The sequence below is a fragment of the Ammospiza caudacuta genome, chromosome 3 (genome assembly GCF_027887145.1).
Source record: "Ammospiza caudacuta isolate bAmmCau1 chromosome 3, bAmmCau1.pri, whole genome shotgun sequence".
NCBI classification, from domain to species: domain Eukaryota; kingdom Metazoa; phylum Chordata; class Aves; order Passeriformes; family Passerellidae; genus Ammospiza; species Ammospiza caudacuta.
Window position 1 is genome coordinate 91,251,910 of NC_080595.1, and position 20,586 is coordinate 91,272,495.

Sequence of the window (20,586 nt, forward strand, 5' to 3'; positions counted from 1 at the left end):
TTTATTTCAATTATTATGCTGGTTTTATCTCGACCACAAGTCTTGTCCTGATTTGCCCCTCATCCCACCAGGGCCAAGGGGGTATATGTGTGTATGGAGGGAGCAATGGCATGGTACTTATTTGCTGTCTGGGGTTAAAGCACAGCAGCCTCTCTCATGGGCTACACTTAATTAACTGCTCCAGCATGAGTCCCTTCCACAGGGTCCAGTCTTTCAGGAACTGAGTGCTCCAGCACAGGTACTCCATGGGGTGACAGGTCCTGCCTCCTTCGTGCATCCATCTGTTTTGGTGTGGGGTCCTCCAGGGGCTGCAGGTGGATCTCTGCTCCAACACCAACCTCCTGCCTTACCATGATCTTCTCTGCAGGCTCCAGGGGAATCTCAGCTCTGTCACCTTGAACACCTCCTCCCCCTGCTTCTTCACGGACCTTGGTGCCTGCAGAGCTGTTCCTCTTACATACTCTCATTCCTATCTTCACCTGCAGTGTCATTGCACAGTGTTGTCCCCTCCTTCTTGCTGTATGTACCTCAGAGGTGCTACCACTGTCACTGGTGGGCACAGCCTTGGCCAATGGTGGGTCTGTCTTGGACCAGCTGGCATTGGCTCTGTTGGACATGCAAGAAGCTTCCTTCTCATGGGAGAAGCATCTTCTCAGAGCAGCCACCCCTGCAGCCCCTCTGCTAGCAAAATCTGGCAACAAAACCCCAATATATTTGGATTTTAAGACTAGAATACTAGATATACCACTTGCTCTTTTATCTCCCTTTTTGCCACACTGATGTACAATGCATCAGTTGAAGAAAGTGAAAGTAGACATAAGACAAATCTTAAAAAGGGAAGTGTTGAGAGAAGACAATGTGTAGTAACATCTTGAAAGCAGATGCACTTTACCTGGAGGCAGCAGTTTCCCATTCCAAAACCCATGGCATCCATATATATGTAGTCTGGCTTAGCTGCCTTTGCTGCTTCTCCATCATCATAAGGAAATGTTTCAACGAAAGGTGATGGTGTGTTCTTATCTTTAAATACTGTGTGGAAAACACAGGCACTCAGTAACTCAGAGCATGAGACTAAACAATCACTTTGAAAAAGAACAAAGATCAGACTGAATTTACTCACTTGGTACATTTATCACAACCTTCTCTCCTCTTCGGTGTCGAATGTTTCTGGTCAGTGTACTACAACAAAAGAAAAAGTTTTTTGAATGATATGAAATTTTCTCTTTATGCAAATATTTTTGCACCTACTTTCTAAACAATTTTTAGGGTTTCGGAATGTCAAATTTCTATTTGTTTTGAGCACTCTCCTTCAGGATGCTTCTTCTCCTAGTTTTAAGATAGACTGTACAAGATACAACACTGAATTTTTCTTCAGTAAAGTCAGTCTTATTTTGATGGACTTCACAGTACTATTCTAACAAACAGTAAAAGGCTACAGACCTGAAGAATACAAGGCCAAGTTAAAAGGTATGGTCAGTTTTAAAACACAATGATTTTCATTGGCTGAAGTCTCACTTTACAGTGAGAAGTACATTTCAGAGTAACTAGGGCAAGCTACTGGGTTCAGAGATGTCAGTGTGACATACCTTAGGGAGAGCTGGATTAACCATGATGGAAGCATTTAGGCACAGGACTTCGAACTGGAAACACTTTTGCAGGAGCAAAATCAACACTTTTTGCCCCGTAACAGTGTGAACTATTATACAAAGTTCCTTTAACTTAACAGTTAATTTTCTTAAGACACTTTGAAAAGAAAATTCATGTCATCACAACCACTTCTGTCCAAGTCCTTCTGATATCTGCAGCAACTAGCCACAGTGCGCTCTATTCCAGTAATGTAAAGAATTTGCAGATGTCTGTGATATTTAGGTAGAGACAAAATATTTGATTTTTTAAATTTTCCAAATATTCTTACCTAAATCTAGGATGTTTATTGATGGCTTCATCTGGAAAAAAGAGCGATTTTGAAGCTCCTCCTTCTACTGGTGTTGGTATACAATCCGGCAGTGTAAACCCAGGACAGCCTAACCTATGTAACACAACAATGAGATCCAAGCTGTAATGGAAACAGACTGTGATTTTAGAACGGTCAGATGATCAGAGATTAGGATTCTAGTGGAGAGCCAGCCAACAACCACCTTCCACAGTAGTTAACACAGCCTTTTTTTTTAAAAGAAACCCCACTAGTCTATCATTAGACAGCAAACAAGGACATGTCCAGTGGCTGAAGCAGGAAACTTCAGTACTATGTGGGGTACACATATATTTTAGTGTGTTAGTGCTTGTTATTAATATTGACATGCAGCTGCATTCTGTGCTTCAAAGTTTATCTTGAGAATACAGGCTGACTGCCAAAGAAAGTTATCCAGCCCTACTCTTAACCATCTACCCCTTTTAAAAGATATGCTTAACCAACTCTGTAAGAATTAGAGGTAGCTTCAAGTGGTACACATGTCCTAAGCCTTATAACACTTCTAGAATGCTGAAAACCCCTAGGAGACGAAAGTCATAAGCAAAGAAAAATTGAAGCTATTAAGGGTAAAATGCTGATAGATATGCAAGCTAATCAGAATACACCCCTCCCCTTTGGGAAACTCCATTTTAAGTTTCAGAGTCGCCTGAAACAAGAATAAGCTCTCAGTACAGCTGGGACAAAGGAACATTTGACAAGGCTGAGGTAAAGTAGCAGATTAGTTTCTCCATGTTGAACAGCAAAAAGGGCAAAGATCATGTTGAAAGGCTCTAGTATTTGGATAGTTAAAAAAAGATAGCTGATAAAATTACAAACTACTCAAAATATCAGGAAACACACTTCTGAGAATATTATTTATGTTCAATATTGTTTCTTCTTCCTGGTTTCAGTAAGTTGTCCTACAACTTGCAAAGCCAGCTTCATCACCTACCTAAGTGCTACACTGTAAACTGCTCCCTCCAGTCCCCAAGAAAGAAAACAACTTTCTGGCCCAGCAGAAGCGGCTCACAAATTTAGGAACTAGGGACACTTATTTAGTATCTAAGCTATAATTTTTTAATATTTAAGCATTTTCAAATAGTTCACTTTTAACTGAATTATTTTGATTTGAATAAGCTTACTTCTTTACCTTTCTTCTGTCAGCACTCTAATAATTTTTTTTGTCTTTTCAATTGCACAGATTTTAATATACATGTGTACATGCACAGATGCACACAGGCATACATACATGCTATTGTAGAGACAATGTGTCAAAAATCTTCAACCCTATGAAACCTCAGAAATACGTGTTAGCAAGACTCCAGTCAAACCAACAAGGACTTGAATGGGAAGACAGCAAAAGGCAGAAATAATAAACTAAATTAGGCTAGCCTAGGGAGAGCAATCTCTGAGGGATGAAAGTATGTTTGGAATGACCCATAAGTCATAAACAAACTACATTTCATTACTTACTGGCTTTCACTGAAGTTCAAAGTACTGCTCCTACAGTGATGTAGAAAGTATTCATCTGTATCTACAAAGGGATTAACAACTCCTCTCCTTGTATTCCCTGCATGACTGGGTCCAAAACATTTCTATGAAAAACTTATTAAATTACATAATGTACCTGTAAGGTTGCAGGGGAACCTGCAACTACTGATAACTACTTAAACACTGGACTTTAAATAAACTCTTATTACACCTAGTGTAACTCTAATAAAGGGAAAGTAAATTTTGTCAAAGAGTATTCTTAAAACAGCATTTGTGGGGCATTATGCAGATATTTTGGCACCATTGCTGCAAAGGCATATTTTGTATTGTTCCTCCTCTCAGCAAGAATTTTGGGCTATTGCATTCTGTATTACACATGAAACTAGTCAGTAAGGCCAGCTGCTTCTCTCCTACTGCAGAGCAACTTTTATACCATTATAAGCCTGACTATCTTCATTCACTTCACTGAGCAGGCTAGTTAGAACGAATGTAATAAATCTCTGCCTCAAATTGTATTTCAAAGGAATGTCACAAAATACAGTTTCTCCTAGATAATGAAGTTCATTCTAAATTTAATTTCTTCAAGAACTCCTTTACAACAATAAAAAGGATGAAATCTATCCTCTGTAAGGGTATTATTAACCCAGGAGAGATGTTCTCCTTTCTAGATTCAGTAAGTAGAGTATTGTGTAATAGAAGTACTAAGTCCAGGTGCCCTAAACTACCAGAAGCTTCCATGTACTTTAGTGAAAAAGTAGTATTAAAAAAAGATCATGTTGGCCATGTTTTGCAAAACTGCTACTCATAAAGAACACAGTTTGCAAAATAGGTAAAGAGAAACCTTTTCTATATAATTTTCTGTATCAACTCAAGGTGGTAGACTACTCTTTACTTACGAGTTAACACTTTATGTTACAAATATTCAGCATTCTCTCCGAATACAAAATCACCACAGGTTAGAAGCAACCTAAAAATTTAAAAGATGCTTATTTCCTTGTCTCATTGCAATAAAAATTTTAGCAAACATGACTGGAACATAAAAGCCAAAGTACTTTAATCAAATAATATTTTCCCCTATTTATTGAACAGTTTAGTTATATGCAGGAAGGAGGAAAAGTGTATAAGGAGAACAGGAAACATGGCATTACACTTCAACAACCATGTCACCTTGGAAATGATGTCACCGTGCAAACAGCCTCATTTTCTTTGAGTACAGAAGCAGCCTCCTGCCGTCTTTTCCTCATGTTGTCTTGCACAGTGTTGAATTCAGACATGGTTCCCCCATATGGCTGTCCAGGTGTTCCTTCAATCATGTAACTTCCATATTCTGGTCTCCAGAGTGTTGGGTGACTGTAATGAAAGAAGAACCACTGATGAATTATTTGTGAGAATTTCAGAAATTAATACCACTTGCAAGAAAAGTCTAATATTTGTCAGAGGAACACAATGTACCTTCCAATGCACCTCACCATCAGGAAGTGGTGAAAAGAAAGCAAAGTGCACTTTGGCACTAACAGTGCTGCTGTGTAGTACAATAAGCAGGATTTGCCCAGGCCAAATTGCAGTCACCCTTAGCATCTGTCTCAAGCTTTGTTTCTTGGGGTTTTAACCAGACCCAGAAAATACAGATCACTGCTGCTTTCCACAGGAGAGAACAGGGGAAAACTTCCCTGCCATTCTTACATCTACACTTCTAGCCAAGAGATACAGGAGCAAGTACACATGCACTTTATGGGACATGGATTACTGCATGCACACAGACAAAAAATCAGAGCAAGACAAAACAAGCACCCAAACTGCAACTTCTGTGGGCTCACCATTACATCTTCCTTTATTTCAAAGCATAGAAATTTCAAAGCAGAAAGTGCATGGACTGCCTGCAAGTGTGCTCAAAAACTTTCACTTCCTGACCCCTAGATTTATCTGAAAATATCAGTATCTGTGGTTTACAGTTTTACCAACAGCAGACTTGAATGTGAAGCCAGGTTAACAAAATTTTGCACAGCATCGTAACAAGAGGATTAAAAAAAACAAGAAACTGGAAACAGCTACTCACTTGGGGTTTACCTTCTCCCCCTTGTCTTGCAGTGTTTGAAGAACTTCTTCACCACAGAGCAACAAACGCACTTTCTTATTTTCATGGTCAAATTTTACCAACATATATTCCACCTTGTAAATAATAAAAACAAAATAAACAATTATAAGTAAGGTTTTTTTCAGGCACAAACAAATTGGCATGCAATTTTAAGCATCAAGTGAAATAAAAAGATATGTCACACTGAACTTTACAAAGATTCAAAAACTTTACTAACTACAAATGCAGTAAGCAGTACTGGCAAAGTTGGCTGCAGGCTTATTTCATCTTTAATAAAGACTTGAAATTCCTTGAAATTTATTTCTCTCCATTTTTAACTAGAGACACTTCACTAAAAACATTCTAAATTTGTACTGGCCTCCACATTATTTCTAGACAGAATTAAATTCTAGAATTATTCAGAATTATTTCAGAATATTCATAATTATTTCTAGAAGTAATTAAAACTCCACACAAGCTATATGCAACCCACAAACATTTCACTGTCATCCCATCACTTACAGTCTCTGCTGCTGACAAAAAAAAAACCCAAACAAGCAAAAAACCCCAAAGTTATTCTACAAGACATCCATTTACACCCATCACTTTTTGGAGCTATAAAGACTAGCACAGAAAGCCCACAGCTGTTGGTGACAGCATCAGTCCTGTCATTGTGACACTCCAGCTCTTGGCACAGCACAGTGGTTTTCACCCCTGCTTGATTCAGCTTTGCTGCCACATTTTCTCCTCCTCCTGCCCAGCAGTGCACGTTGCCCCCAGAGCTCTCCCTGTCCCTGCTCCAAGCTGCAGCCCACAGGAGATGCAATAAGCCACTTGTGACAGCACTGCTGCATCCCAGCACTAGAGACTATGTTCCTCTAATAGACATCATCTGAAAGCAGCCAAACCTGGAACACCCCCATCTCAAACTTCCTCATCTCCTTGCTGTCAAAGCTCCCATAAAGACTTTTAGAATGCTACCCAGCTCAGCAACCCAACAGCTGCTTGGACCTTGTAGCCCTTCAATACCCATGGATACACTCTATTTGCTAGCACCTCTAGGTCAGAGGATCCTTGGCAATGTTTTGGAAGTGTAAAAGACAAAACAGCCCCCAGCTGTGATGCGTTGCCTACCATGTAAAAACAGAAGTTAACATATGGAAATGCATTACCAGGTTACTGGTAATGCTTTCAGGACTTTCAAACCCCAGCTGGACCAGTGGTGACAGGCAGTGCCTTTTGTTGGAGGCTCTCAAACCACTGCCTCCAAGACCTACAAAAATCATCTAATTCTAACATCAACTTAGAGTTAAAAATTCAGATTGCAATTTCACAGCTAGAACTATCAGAAGTGCACTGTGCTCGTCAGTTTCATTTTCCAACGCTGTCTAGAGCCACATCCCTCTGTATTTAACAAAGGTGACTGCTCCAGTCCCAGGAGCTCAGACTCACGTAAGATGCTCATGTTAAAGTTGCAGCATACCAACTCATGGCAATTTCTATTTTGTACAGAAGTCTGATGAAATAGGAGAGCAGCTTGCCAAAAGACAGGAAACTTGTGCCATGTTTTACAGCACACTGTAAGGAGATTTGTGGTCTTCCTGTTCTTTGGCTGCCTCAGTGTCCGTGGAAGAGTTATTGCTTACTACTGTGACAAAAATATAATCCTTGTTTGGGATTTGTGATTAAATCACAAGCAGTATTATCCAAGAGTGTTTGTAATTCTACAGAATCTGATCAGAGGCAAAATCTGGAGGGACTCATCCATCAATTATACACATTTGCTATATGTTTCCTAAGATCAAACTTTAATCTCCTAGAGAAAAAAAATAATGATTTCTGGTTTCTGTGCAGATTGCACTTTCTTGCATGGTATATTTTATCAATTGTGTGTATTATGCCACAATAATCTACTTGAGATAACTACAGTTTATTATAGTCAACCAGAACAGAGTTGAGCACTGATTTAATTATTGCCCAACATCAGTCTCTCCAGTGTCACTTGACCTTGAATATTGGAAAGAAATATGGACTTCCAGTTTCCTACCACATTCAGCATCATCTCCTGCTTTGTAAAACTATCATTCTCACTAGGAGCTGGCCTGATCTAGAGGGGAATGCAAGTCCACAGGTCTGAGTCATTCAGATGGACACCGAATGAGCACCAAGCTCACCACATCCCTGGCCTCCCCCACATTGCTTGTGGGAGTGGGTAGCAGAAGGGAGAGCACAGGAACTGCAGCTGCTGTTGAGACACCCAAAGTTGAACATTTGTCCACCTTTACACGAGTATGCTACAGTTATTAGCCTCCTGTTCTAGAAATCCCTCTCCAAATGTAGCTGTAATGAGCTGATGGGGAGAACACTGCATTTTTCAATAAACCAAATTGCAAGTTTAAAAAAAAACCAACCCAGAAGTGTAAAGAAACAAGTAAGTCAAGAAGGCAAACCCCCCAAAAATCAAAGTGTTTCATATTTCAAGTACAGGAGTGCGTATACTGCATTTATGCATCTAGCTTTAGAAACGACTATTACCTTTGCCTCCAGAAACGCTGACTAAATCTTCAAAGCTGTCTTAACACACAGATGATCTGCCCTTAATTTTAATAAGAGAAGAAAAAACTTCAGATGGCTGCCAACAGTTCCAAGTAACCCACAGAGTATCTTGACAACAGAGGGACTGACTGAATGGGCATCCTTAAAGAATATAATTTAGGCTCATCAAAAGATTTAGCCTACAGCTACAAAGAAAGAAACAAATTCAGAGTTCACACATTCTTACATTCAACTTCAGGTCATCATTCACAGACTCTCACATGTTTTTTATCCACAACAAAGTTCAGAGAAATGCAGCCAAGCTGAGAGAATCAGCATGCCTGGCAGAGATTTCAGTCCAAAGGCCAAATATGAGGGGCTTCACCCAACATCCATAATTCATCATTTTGCTGAGCTCTTTAGAGTTCACTTTTCTCTATAATTTTAACTAGGCTCCTTAGCAAGAATCAAAATACACATCAGATCAAACTACTGATGCAGATGGCTGACCAGCAGCCTTGCTTAGAGCCAGTGAGGACAATGCACCCTGTCACGGCCACTCTGGACCCAAGTTTCCAGTTAGTGCTCTCATCGTGCAGCAAACCCTACACACCTCTGGCTTCTGGCTGGCACATGCTGCAGGGCAGCTGAGGACAAGATGTGGAATCCCAGCTCCTCCCTGCAGGCAGACAGACAATGCTCTGCACAACCTCAGTGGATGAATCTCTCTGACCACCCCTGCTCTGCCAGGCTCACGGAAGTTCTGTGGTACCTTACCAGGCAAAGGAACAACAGTATGGCCAGCAAGATTGCAAAGCAAAAGCTGAAAAGTCCAGCCCTCACCCTGTTCCGACACCCAGCCCTCGCCCTGTTTAAGAGCAAGCTTAAACCAAATTATTGTTCACGGTTAAATGCATTAAAAAAGCAAGTACGATCCTAGTTAAAGCAAATACTTGAGAGTATCAGAACTACTTATGAGCCAACACAAGGAAAAACTGTTCTTTAGAGATTTCCTCCCTCTTAACTACTTGCAATGTAACTGCATCTACAGAGTACTTCCATGCCAGCTCTGCTCCCCTCCATTGCTGGATCTTCTCAAGAAACACTATGCTCCATTAGCTTGCTAGCACCCAGAATACTGCTACTTCACTCACTATGACCTTTTCTCACGATTGGCTACCAAGAAAATTTCAGGCTTTTGAAAATTCTTTGATATCCCCTCTGTAAATACAAGTGAGACCTTGAGGCCTTTCAACTGCGGAGAACCACAACCACTCTCCATTCATTAAGTCAAACAATTGTGCTGGACTTGTCTGGAGGCAAAATGAAAGATGACAGCTCTCTGGAAATGGGTAAGCATGTCTGAAATTGTTTGAATGCCTGAGTTGTTTGACCATAATTACACATATTATTTCTGCATAAGCAATGTTTCTTGAAAGTGAAGGTGTACAAAAAACAACACATTCAGGGGTAATTCTAAGGCACAAGGAGGATCGACGTCGTCACCTACGCCAGTGTTGTCCTAAATGTGGGTTTGTTGCTCTGTGTGCACAGCCAATGTTCACACCAAGATGAGGTACGTCTATTTAATCACAGGATCTTCAACATCAGAAGAGACCTTAAGGATCAGCAAGTCCAACTGTCAACCCAACACTGCCACTGTAGGCCCTAAATCACTAAACCATGCCACCAAGCAAGACCTAGATGTCTCTTTAATATCTCCAGGGATGGTGACTTTATCCCCTCCCTGCATTACCTATCCCAATGCCTGGTCACCCTAATGGTGAAATTTTTTTTCTGATGTCTAATCTGAAACACCTATGTTTCAACTTAAGGCTGAATATTTCTTTGTTCTAACTTGTGCAAAGCAAGGAGCTAGGTGATAATCAACAAAAGCTTGCTAGTTCTCCTATCATCAAAGCTTTATATCATTTATACATTTTAGCAAAGAAATCACAGTTCACTGACAACAAGTTACACACTTATTAATTCTAATTCTGTTGGTAAAATTATTTTCTTGCTTCTCATGCTAATTAGTCTGCATGCTCAGTACTTCTCTTGAGTTGGTAGGTTTCTTAAGTCAGCGGACCAGAGGTGAGAATCTCTTCCTGTTGGAATTACCTTCCACCCAGTTTGAACTGATCTCCACACAGTTGGTGAGTTGGCTTTGTTAGTTTATTACTTATCTTGGGAGTTTTGCCAAATGTCCTTGTGGCCTGTAAATTCTGCGTCCTTTGTGCCCACTATCAGTAGCACAACCTTCTCCCCAAGCTTTGCTAACCTCTCTCCCTAGACCTAAGACCACTGAAGCGTGTCAAGCCCTAAATTTTAATGCAGCAATTCTACCGACAAGTAATCTATCTCTGTAAGGCAGGGACAGCAACATATCATTGTCCAAACACTTGCCTTGGCAGTGGTCTGCTTCCCAATATAAAAACCCACCCCTGCACACTCAATTTAACACCATCATGCTAACTACACAGGGAACAAAACCTGTCTAAATAGATGGGAGCAAAGTCTCTGCTGTAGTGTTAAATGTTAAAATCAAAAGCTTTTAACTTTCAAACTATGTGCCATGAGGAACTTCTGCCTATGAAAACACTAGTAAGCACGGAGTCTGGACCTTAGTAAGCTCAGAAGCAAGGTGCCAAGATTATATAATAGAAGAAAATAGTTTAGAAGAATGATTTGAAGAGAAGCTTTTTTTAAACAAGAAAAGCAATGAAAAAAGCATTGCTTCATGCTTTCTGTGTGTAAAAAACTACATGCATTAGCCTTGTACCACATTCCTGACCATCCATCTCAGATGTGGACTTCCCATCCCTGAAGTGACCAAGGCCAGTTTGGGTGGAGCTTTGAGCAACCTGGTATAATGGAAGATGTCCTTGCCCAGGGCATAGAGTCTGATAAAATTATTCCCAACCAATGATCACCGTTGTAAGGTCCCTTACAAGGCAAACCACTCTGTGATTCTACATAAACCTGATCATAGGTGACTCACGGACCACTCTGTTTCTCAAGGACAATCTCAGTAACAGCTTCTTTCTCCCTCCACCGGCAGCTACCGCCACACATAACTGGAACAATTGTTAGCAGTCCTCTCATGTGAACCTTCTTTCAGGCCTGGAGCTTTAAGGGAAATTGAAAATTCTTCCTGAACATCCAATGAGGTCTCATGGGTATTGTTTACTGTTAACAAAAGCCACTACCAACATTTAAGTATTTTGGTGCAGTTTGCCTCATATATGCCTATTTCCTTATATATGCAGTAGAAAATACCCTTTTCACTAGTTATTGAACTCACTTATGGAAAAAAAAAAAGTAGTTCTTCCATATCTTTATTCATCAGTTAATGCATCATTAAAATACCATTATCATGAAATGACAGTCTAAAGAAGAACAAAGTTTTAATGATCTGACTGTTCATTAAAGAACCTATGGCACAAGTTTTCAGTGTTAGATGTAAAAAGCAGATTATTTTCTGTAGGTACAAATACTTCTGATGGATGTAGAACATAATATCCAAGGTGGGTTTTTTTGATGCACTCATCTTCTCACCACTGATGTGATAAAGCATGGAGCCACAGAAATAAACAGCTGGTAATGTACCCTTAATGAAAGCTTTTCTATGTTACAATAAGTCTAATGCCCTCAGGAGCAAATTTCAGAGGAAAACAAGTCTGGAAGTGCCACAGAGGCTCATTACCCTGCTCCTAGCCATCAAGCCCCCACACTGAACAGTGGCATGAGGCAACCATTTCCACACTCATGAGATTACCATGGATGTTCTCTGCCACAGAAATAATTTCAAAAATCTGCAACAAGAGAACCAAGATTAAAATGTAATTCCCAAAATGCTTAATTTTCATCAAGCAGATTGGAAGTGACAATTCATTTTAAAAAGCACCAGCTTTTTTTTTTTTTTTTTTTGCCAGCTCTAAACAAAACCAATTCACAGAAAGCATGTCCCAGAAACAAAACACAACTCATGTTTTACATTACATTGACAATAATGAAAAAGTTAAGAACCGCTATCCCACATTATGCACTGTCATAGACAAAACAAAGAGGATGCAGAGGCTCTCAATCTCAGTCAACACACCCAGCCACAGTTAAGCACTCTTGCCTCTTCCCTTCCATGTGACAGCATCAGGGCTGCAGATTGTTTTGTGCATGACACAACGTGACTAGAGGACCTTCTGCACACACCACAAACCAGGAAGCTGGGTTATTGAGAATTAAAACTGAGAAGTTATAATCTTTTGCATGATTTTAAAGAAATAAGATGTGCATTTCAGAAAGAAGTGTCATCTTTGACTTCTGTACTATGTAACACCTCAGGCTAATATTATTAAAAAGACTAGGATCATGTTAACTTTAGATTTCTGCAGCAAAGACAACATTATTTATTCACCAGTGAAACAAAATGCTGCAAGTTTATAATTCACCTTTGGCATACAAAAGAAAAATAAGAAACCTGAACAACCGAACACGCAACATCAACAATAAAATCTTTCTTGTACTAATCCTTCTGACTCACCCTTTCTCATACTGTTAACTAAAATAATGCATCTGCACAGCAAGAAGAGGTCCTGAGGGAAAATAGGAATTAAAATAAAAAAGGTCCCATGATAAAACCACAGCAATCCACTTGATATACACAGAAGGAAACACACTGTGAACAAAATATTTTTTTTATCAGAAATATACAAACAGTAGGTAATTTAAACTTCTCTTATTAATATCTGAGATTGGGAAGGAGGAAATCAATGTTTACTATGGGGGCAGGTCAATATTTATGACCAACTGCAGATTGCTTTGGGAAAAGCACTACCAAAAAAAAAAAAAAACTCCTAAAAAAAAAGCCCTAAAAATCCCCAACCAACCAACCAACCAACCAAGACTCCAAACCTTCCAAACTGGTTTCCATTGATTACAAATTTAAATTTGCAAAGAGCATGTCAGTATAAACTGCAATGAGTCTTGCTCTGTCACATACACAGTGCATCTGGGAGTACAGCTCTCAGGTAGGTCACGGGTGCTGTACTACAACCTTACATCATACACACACATCACCCAACCACTGGAAAAGCTCAGCAGGAGATGAAGCAAAATTATCAGCCATCATGGGGTTAGCACACTGTGCATGTTTTGAGAGCTAGAGGGTTTAGTTTAGGTTGTCCCTGATGCCAGGATTAAAACCAAGCAGAAAAAACTGCCATTTTCATGGCAGTCAGTTGAAGTATCCAGGGAAGGAATAAACATGAAGACTCTTCAAGGGCACCTATCTTGCTCAAGTCAAAATTTAAAGAGTTACATTTCTGTGCATTGGTGTCAACTCCTTTTAGAGGTTGCATGCACACACACTCATAGCTGTCAAGCAGCACAAGCTGATGCACTAACATCAATACCTTCAGACCCAGCCTCAGAAAACTCAACTATTTGAAACAGCAGGTATCCATACAAGAGATGTATGAAGGAAGCACTAAGTCTATCTGTAAATAAATAATTCCAGTGTCCCTTTATTTAGCCAAATAAAGTTCTGAGAGAAAGGGTAAATAAGCAGACATGTGACAAATAACGAAAACATTCATGAGTGCTGCTTCCCCCAAGCTGCCAGTGGGTGAGCACATCAATTAAGACAGCTCCACTGAGATGCATCTGCACATGTCACATTTGGCAGAGGCCATCAGGAGGAAACTCTACATTAAAAATCAAAAATGTATTCTGTTTGGAGAATTTCACTGGGGCAGGGGGAGACTAAAAGCATTTGTTTTAAAATGACAAGAATGCAAAAAAAGACTTCAGGCTGTCATTACCTTTAATATAGGCACAAGATTACCAAGAAAAGCTTTTAAAAATGCAATTTCTTCACACTGGTATACTGCAGCAGTTTGTACAAAGTGAGAATGTGAGATCATCACAGTACTGATGATGAACCTGTATAATGACTTGGATGAATATTTTTAAAAGACCATATATTACTGACATTCTGGAAAATGCAACAACTATTTTTTGTGATTCCATTTTATTTATAACATATAAAACAAAAAGTTAGTTAGAAAGTTTCAGATAAACATTAAAGAAACCTCACAACTCGCTATACAATTATCTAAGTGGTTTGGATAGATGGACAAACATCTTGCATCATGTAAAGTTTAAAGAAAGCGTAATGAACTGTCTATTCTTGTTGTTCATGTAAGTCAAGGTCTATCTCAGCTTCAAAGCTATCACGTGGCACCTTGTTCCACAAGGCATCTAGGCTTTGTAAAATAAGTAATTATGTTAAAAGTATATCTGCTCTTCTGGCCCATTAGGGTAGCCAAGTTTCTTGTAAAATGAGAAAAGAACACTACCTTTCTGTACACCATGACGCTCTCTCATCATATTCATCAGTTCTGGTCCTTTCTTATTTATTTTTGAACATTTTTAGGCATGTATATCTGTCTCTCACCAAACCTCACTGGTTGTCTTTTGAGCAAAGAGATGATGAAAACTTCCTCTGTGTACATTAGGGATAGTACCTGTATTTATTTTATGCAGCTGGTGAACTAGATTCACCGTTGCTAAAAAATGCCCTAGATTTTGTTCCTGGTTTTAAAAGGGTGACAGACAAACTGGAGCCTCAAACCACACACATCTGAACCCAAATTCATTTCCTTAATATGCAGCAATAATTTTACCAGTCTGAAGTTCTGCAGACTGTAATGTAACATCTCCAACCATACCATTTACAGGCTGCTACTGCCTTGGAAACACCCAAAACCATAACAGGCTAGAAACTGTAACAAGACACTAATGCCACAGCTTGTACCCTGGAAAGAATCACTCAAGAGGAAATACAGCTCTTTTCACAGCCTAGCTTTTCATTAAGAAAAAGGAGAAAGCTTTCAAGAGAGTCATGCATCTTCTAATCAGAAGCAACACCTTTGGGACATTCTGGTAAGAAACCTCTGGCCTCTCCTAGCTCCTGAGAAGGGCTGCTTTGCTTCTTGCATGAGAAAGTGCTGATTAGCACATGTTCATTTTAGTTCTCATTTAACATATTTACAAGGTATAATTCAAAAACTAAAAGATAAGGAGAGGAATTAATTGAGTGTACAGAAGAAAGATCAAAAGAAGCTTAAAGAGGACTGAGAAAAGGTAAAAGGAAGGAAAGAAAACAAAGAACCAAAACCAAAGTAGAATTAATTCAGAAAGACTTCAACTTGCAAGCAGTGGAGTGGTACATTTGTCATGCTGCCTCATTCACAGCATTATCAAATCTTTATTTAAAGGCCTCAAATTTTCACTTCAAGTTGCTGTTAAGAAAACAACTTTTAAAAAGCTGAAGATGCTTACTATGTGCTAGGTCCCTACACCGGTGGGAACAAGACTCATACACAACAAAAGTGTCATTATGTCCAATTTCACTAAACAAGTGAAGTTTGCAAGTCAGATTCCTACTTCATTCACATGTACTTTAAAATAAAACTGTCACGTTTTGCCCATGCTTGCTTTCTAAATCTCTTCCTTCTGAGATCTCCTTCTGGCACACCTTTCTCAGAATTTTCTTATGCTTAAACAGCTCCTCGTCAGTCTTTACAGACTGTGGCAGACAAGTATCACATGCACATGCGAGTACACATGGATATGTAGTTTGGTGTGGAATGCTGTGACTCTACACTTGTGTGCACACTCAGCACAAAGCAGCAGCAGCGAGCCCTGCCAAGGGCCAGCCATTCCACTCGCCTGATCCGAGTGTCCGCATTAAGCTCCAAAGGGAAATTTAAGCAACATCCGTCAGTTAGAGGAATGCAATCAGCAGACAAGAGGTACTGAACAGCACAAGAGACTAATAATACACTGGCACAGAAGGGAGCTTTTTGGGATAAAAGCTGGGAAGCAGCAGAATAGGCTAGCATCTGCCAAGCTGCACAAACTTATTGTTTCAGGTAGTATCTGCTAACTGTACTGGAGCTCTGAAACAGTACTGAAAAGGTTTTTGATTCTGCTGCACAAAAATAAAAAATATAAACAATGATCACAACTCTGCAACCCGGAGGTCAAGCACACATTATTGGATGGAAGAGGAAGATGAGAACACAAGGAGATTGTTGTTAGCATGACAGGGTCTCACCAGCAGATGTAATTGTTGCCCAGACTTTGCAAGCACGAAGGCGATGATAGTAAGGCGGAGTTTGATGAGGGATAATGAGACAGTTCGCTGTTTTGTATTTTCACAATCAGGAGAAGTCAAGCATAAACAGGGAGGTCAACTGTCAGCTTTAAATGAGGTAGAAGGATGATTAAGAGGCAGAAGACCTTTACCTGCAAATGCAAATTTAAGGAGACCTTTAGAAAGCTTTTCTTAGAGCAAGTCTTACTCCGTTACATATTTGGTAGGCGTTTGTTTTTTACCATTGCAAAGGCTTCATGGTTGTGGAAAATGGAGTAAAAAAGAACTTACCCCAAAACAGACAACAGCTCTTAGTTCTATTAACACAACAAGCAATAAAAGAGCTGACTTTTTCAAAGGTAGCAGAACCAGTGTTTTGACCTTTACAGCTCTTTATTCAGGCGAGGATGGGAGCACCAGGGAATGCTACCCTGCAATGTAAGCTGCGATGCTGTCTCGCTCCCTTCAAAACAGATGCCATCATCATGCTCTGCTAGCACTTAGCCTTAACACTCCTGTCTTACACCCAAGAAACAGTACATGATAATTCCCTGGGCACCCCAGTGAATGGTGTCCTTAGGAGGTTACAAGCACCCCAAGGAACTCCCACAGCTCTGTAATGAGTCTTACAACACACACCAAGAAGTGGGAGTCCTAATGAGAACAAAACCAAAGCAAAGGCTGGTATCTACACTTGTGACCAAACACAGTACGTCCTTTTCACAATGGCATCGTTCCACTCTAGATGGAGAAAAACCTTTCAGGTATTGACACATACACCCTGAAAGCACTCAGTATGTGATACATAAGTTGAATCTTTTCTCATAAACATTCCTTAAAAAAATTTACAAGATACAGTTTTCACTAAACACGGTCACAGAAACACAAAAGTAATTTTGTTTATTCTGATTTTATCTCTACCACTACATGAGGGCTGTCTTCTTTATTCTTGATTTCTATCTTCAAGAAGTTTTTAAAACAATTAAACACCCTTAGGCTACAACTTTAAACATGAAGGTCAAAGTGCAAACAAGACTTTTTATTAAAACAGTCCAATTAGTCAGTTGATTCATCTAAGCTGCATATAAATGTGGCGCCACTTTCTAACAACTAGGTACCTGAGGGGAAAAATGGAAAACAAATGCACTGCCCTCTGCACTAGCCTATCTACAGCACAGCCCAAGTAAGCGACAGACTGAGGTACAGTTTTGTGTTTGCACAAGAGCACACTGGCTACAAGTACCTGGTCCATTCACACACTCCTAAATGCTATGTTACATAAAAATATATAACCACATAACACAGCAGAACAAAGCTGCCACACCTGAGTTTATTAGCATTTGCTAAAATGAAGAGGTAGACAGTGAACCAGGTTACCTGACCTTCTCAGAATGTCCAGAGACATTTCTAATACAGCTCTCAGCTCCTTACCAAAATAATGTCTGCAATGATACTGCTCTTAAAATGCTGCCTCTTGCCACACTGGGGCATGGTAGAAGAGAACTGTGAATCTCCTTTGACATTATGCTCCACTGTTTATTGACCATAAACACTTTGTTCAGTAGGGTCCCCAGGCCAAAGGAAGAACGAGGTTCCCACAGTCCAGCCTCACCGTGCATCTGAGATTACCAAGTGATCAGCTGTGGGTGCTGCAGGGGCTGGTTGCACTCGATCATTTCCTCCACACACTCCTGGTACTTTCCTCACATTAAGCAGAGCTTGTTGGGCCTAACTGTGAAAGAGCTGAAGCTCTGCTGAGAAAACCAACCACCCTCAAAAACTGAATGGAAGAAGAGTTTTCTCCGGGGTAAACGTTTTGAACTCAGCTGGCCAGTAATAACACAAGGCAGGCAGCAAAAATAGGAGCCTGGAATACAGGGAAGGAAGCTGAACCAGCTTGCTAGTAGATCAGCCTTAACTATCTTGTGAAGTCTCACCCTGAGAAAGCAAGGACAACTAAAATCTAACACCCATTGAAAAACGAGCACCGTCTCTTAAAGATTAATGAGAAAACCCTTGAGCTAAGTCTCAGAGCAACAGGAAGACTGTCGATATTCCTGGACTCAAGACTGTGAGGCTCTTTTGTCAGCATAACTTTAGCCATACAAGACATGCGGGAACACAAACGTCAGACAAGGATAGATAAAAGTATATTTAAACTTTCTGAGTCCACACCACTCTAGGTGCAAAACTCTGTGGTTCAGACTACACATACTTTCATTAAACAGATTTTAGAAGCCAAGCCCCTGCTCACTCATGGAAGCAGCTTCTGGGCGCTGATGCTTGCCCTGTTGTTACCTGAAGTATAAAAGGGGTTCATTTAAAGAAGAACTGACTTTAAGACAGAAGTTGTCTCAGAGTGCACACATTGAGAAGAGTGAACAGCATTCTCCTCTGGCAAAGAGCATCTACGAACAGCTGCTATTATCTGAATGAAGTGTTCTCACAAATGCCTTTGCTGTTCAAAAAGTAAACATGAGACAGACGTCAATGGCCAAGTCCCCACATTGCTTGTATCCTACTCTGCTCTTCCAACTTCCCAGCAGCTGCATCTAGAACACTTTCAAGTGACCAATGCTGGACTTCACCAACACCACGGACAAGGACAGCTTCTAGTACAGCACACGTGAAGTTGCTCCCTGTCTCCTGGGGGACTGATGAACAGAGGAGGCAGCCTCTGCCCCTTGCAGAGTGCCGTCAGACTGTGTCACAGACGAGTGCAAGACCTGTGACTTAAGTTACGGTCCTCGGGCACAAAGCACCTGTAACAAAGTTCAAGTCATGACCCGAGCGATCATCCTAAACCTTGGTCAGAAGGCAGGCGGACTCGTACCAAACGCCCAGGAAACTTCGGGATAAAGCAGGGCTTGGCAGGTCCCTTTCTCGCCGGGATACAGGAGGAACGCGGTGACAGTGCTGCCACTGCAGAGCGGCCCGCCCACCCCCGCTCCTGCTTCCCTCACCTTCCTCCCAAAACCTGAGTCTCAGTCCGAGCAGGCAGTGCCTTGGACTCGAGGCATAGACATGCTTTACTCAGACTCATCGAGAGAGCATAAACAAACTCCGGAGCAGGAGCGAGCGCTGCCGAGCATCGCCGTCCCGGGAATACGCCTCCCGAGGGGCTGCCCGGGCAACCGAGCGGTGCCAGGCGGAAACGCTCAAAGTTGTTCTGGCGTTTCAGACCCGCGGTACCAGCGGGGCAGCCGTGCTGCGCAACGAACTGCGGCGGGCGGTGCGTGCGCGCGAGGTAAACAAAGCCCCACCGGGCGGCCGCAACGTCCCCTCCCGCCCGGCCACCGCGGCCGGGCCCGCTCCGGGCAGCACGGCCCGACCCGCGCCGCACCGGAACGGCACCTGCGCCCGCCACAGGGGGCGGCGGAGGCCGCGGCGGAGGCCGCGCTCGCAGGGCTCTCACCCACCTCGTCGCCCCACTTGAGCACGTCCTTGTGGCGGTCGCGCAGGGCGCGGTAGATGTGGAGGAACTGGAGGATGCCGTGCCGCCGCACGTGCTCCGCGTACCGCCGCGTCTCCTCCCAGCTCAGCGGCGAGCCCTGCGACAGCAGCCCCATGCCGGCTAGCAGGGAGGGAAGGAGAGAGGCCGAGGACGCGAGCGGAGCGGAGCGGGTGCGCCGTGCGCTCGGTGCCGCGGGTGCGCTCGGAGCCGCGGCGGCGGGACCGAGCCCGGCGCCGCACGTGACGGCGGCCGCGCGTCAGGGCCGTGACTCAGCACTTTCCGCCGGCAGGCGCCGCCCCCGCCGTGCCGGGCGCGGGGCTGAGCGCGGCCTGGCGGCCCCGGGCGCTCTCGGCGCGGAGCCGCCGGGCAACGAACGGGAGCGAGTCCGGGGAGGCAGGCCCAGTCACCGGCAGCGACCGTGAGCGCCGCTGCTCCGAACGCCCGGCCCTCGCCCCGGATACAGGGGCGGAGGCGCCGCTCGCCCGCACCAGGCGACATGGCGGCGGGAGGGTGTCCCCCGGCAGGACGGGGCGCGTCTGGCCGGGCTGGTGCTCCGGGGGGAAAGGGACCCTTGTGGGCCTGAGAGTGCCAGAATAATGGTTCTGACTGAAAGGCCCCAAAGTGCGGACAGTGTGCGAACGCTTCTGTGTATTTTACAGATCACAGCACGGGGAAAACTCGGAGTGGTGCTCGGAGTGGGTGGAGTGCAGTCCAGAGACGGCGTCCCTCATCCCCCGAGGATTCTGCTCTGCATCTCTCCGGCTGCGGAACCCTCGTGATGTGGTGCCGAGCAGTAAGCCCAGCCCGTGAAGATGCTGAAAATGAGTTTGTAACCCTGGGGTTGTTCTGGAGGGAATCGCAACAGCATTGTGTCAGGAAAGAGGATGCGGGGGCGTGTCAAAACGTGTATTTTACAGTCCATA

The 20,586-nt window shown here is 42.4% G+C and overlaps 1 protein-coding gene across 7 annotated transcripts in view; it reads right to left on the minus strand.

Moving 5' to 3' along the window:
- GCLC (glutamate-cysteine ligase catalytic subunit) overlaps window positions 1-19,854 on the minus strand; it is a 36,419-nt gene extending 16,565 nt beyond the window's left edge. For 4 of the 7 annotated variants that reach the window (XM_058801140.1, XM_058801139.1, XM_058801135.1 and 1 more), the window contains exons 1-6: window positions 19,629-19,854; window positions 5,499-5,611; window positions 4,610-4,792; window positions 1,916-2,056; window positions 1,121-1,179; window positions 893-1,029 (exon numbers count right to left, since the gene is read on the minus strand). In XM_058801140.1, the coding sequence (XP_058657123.1) occupies window positions 893-1,029; window positions 1,121-1,179; window positions 1,916-2,056; window positions 4,610-4,792; window positions 5,499-5,611; window positions 19,629-19,778 (783 nt within the window). In that variant the 5' untranslated portion in view covers window positions 19,779-19,854. Of the gene's footprint in view, window positions 1-892; window positions 1,030-1,120; window positions 1,180-1,915; window positions 2,057-4,609; window positions 4,793-5,498; window positions 5,612-8,051; window positions 8,099-16,170; window positions 16,362-19,628 lie in introns of those variants that run through there. The other 3 variants (XM_058801136.1, XM_058801134.1, XM_058801138.1) reach the window with 3 other exon arrangements.
- Between the last annotated feature and the right edge of the window lie 732 nt (window positions 19,855-20,586).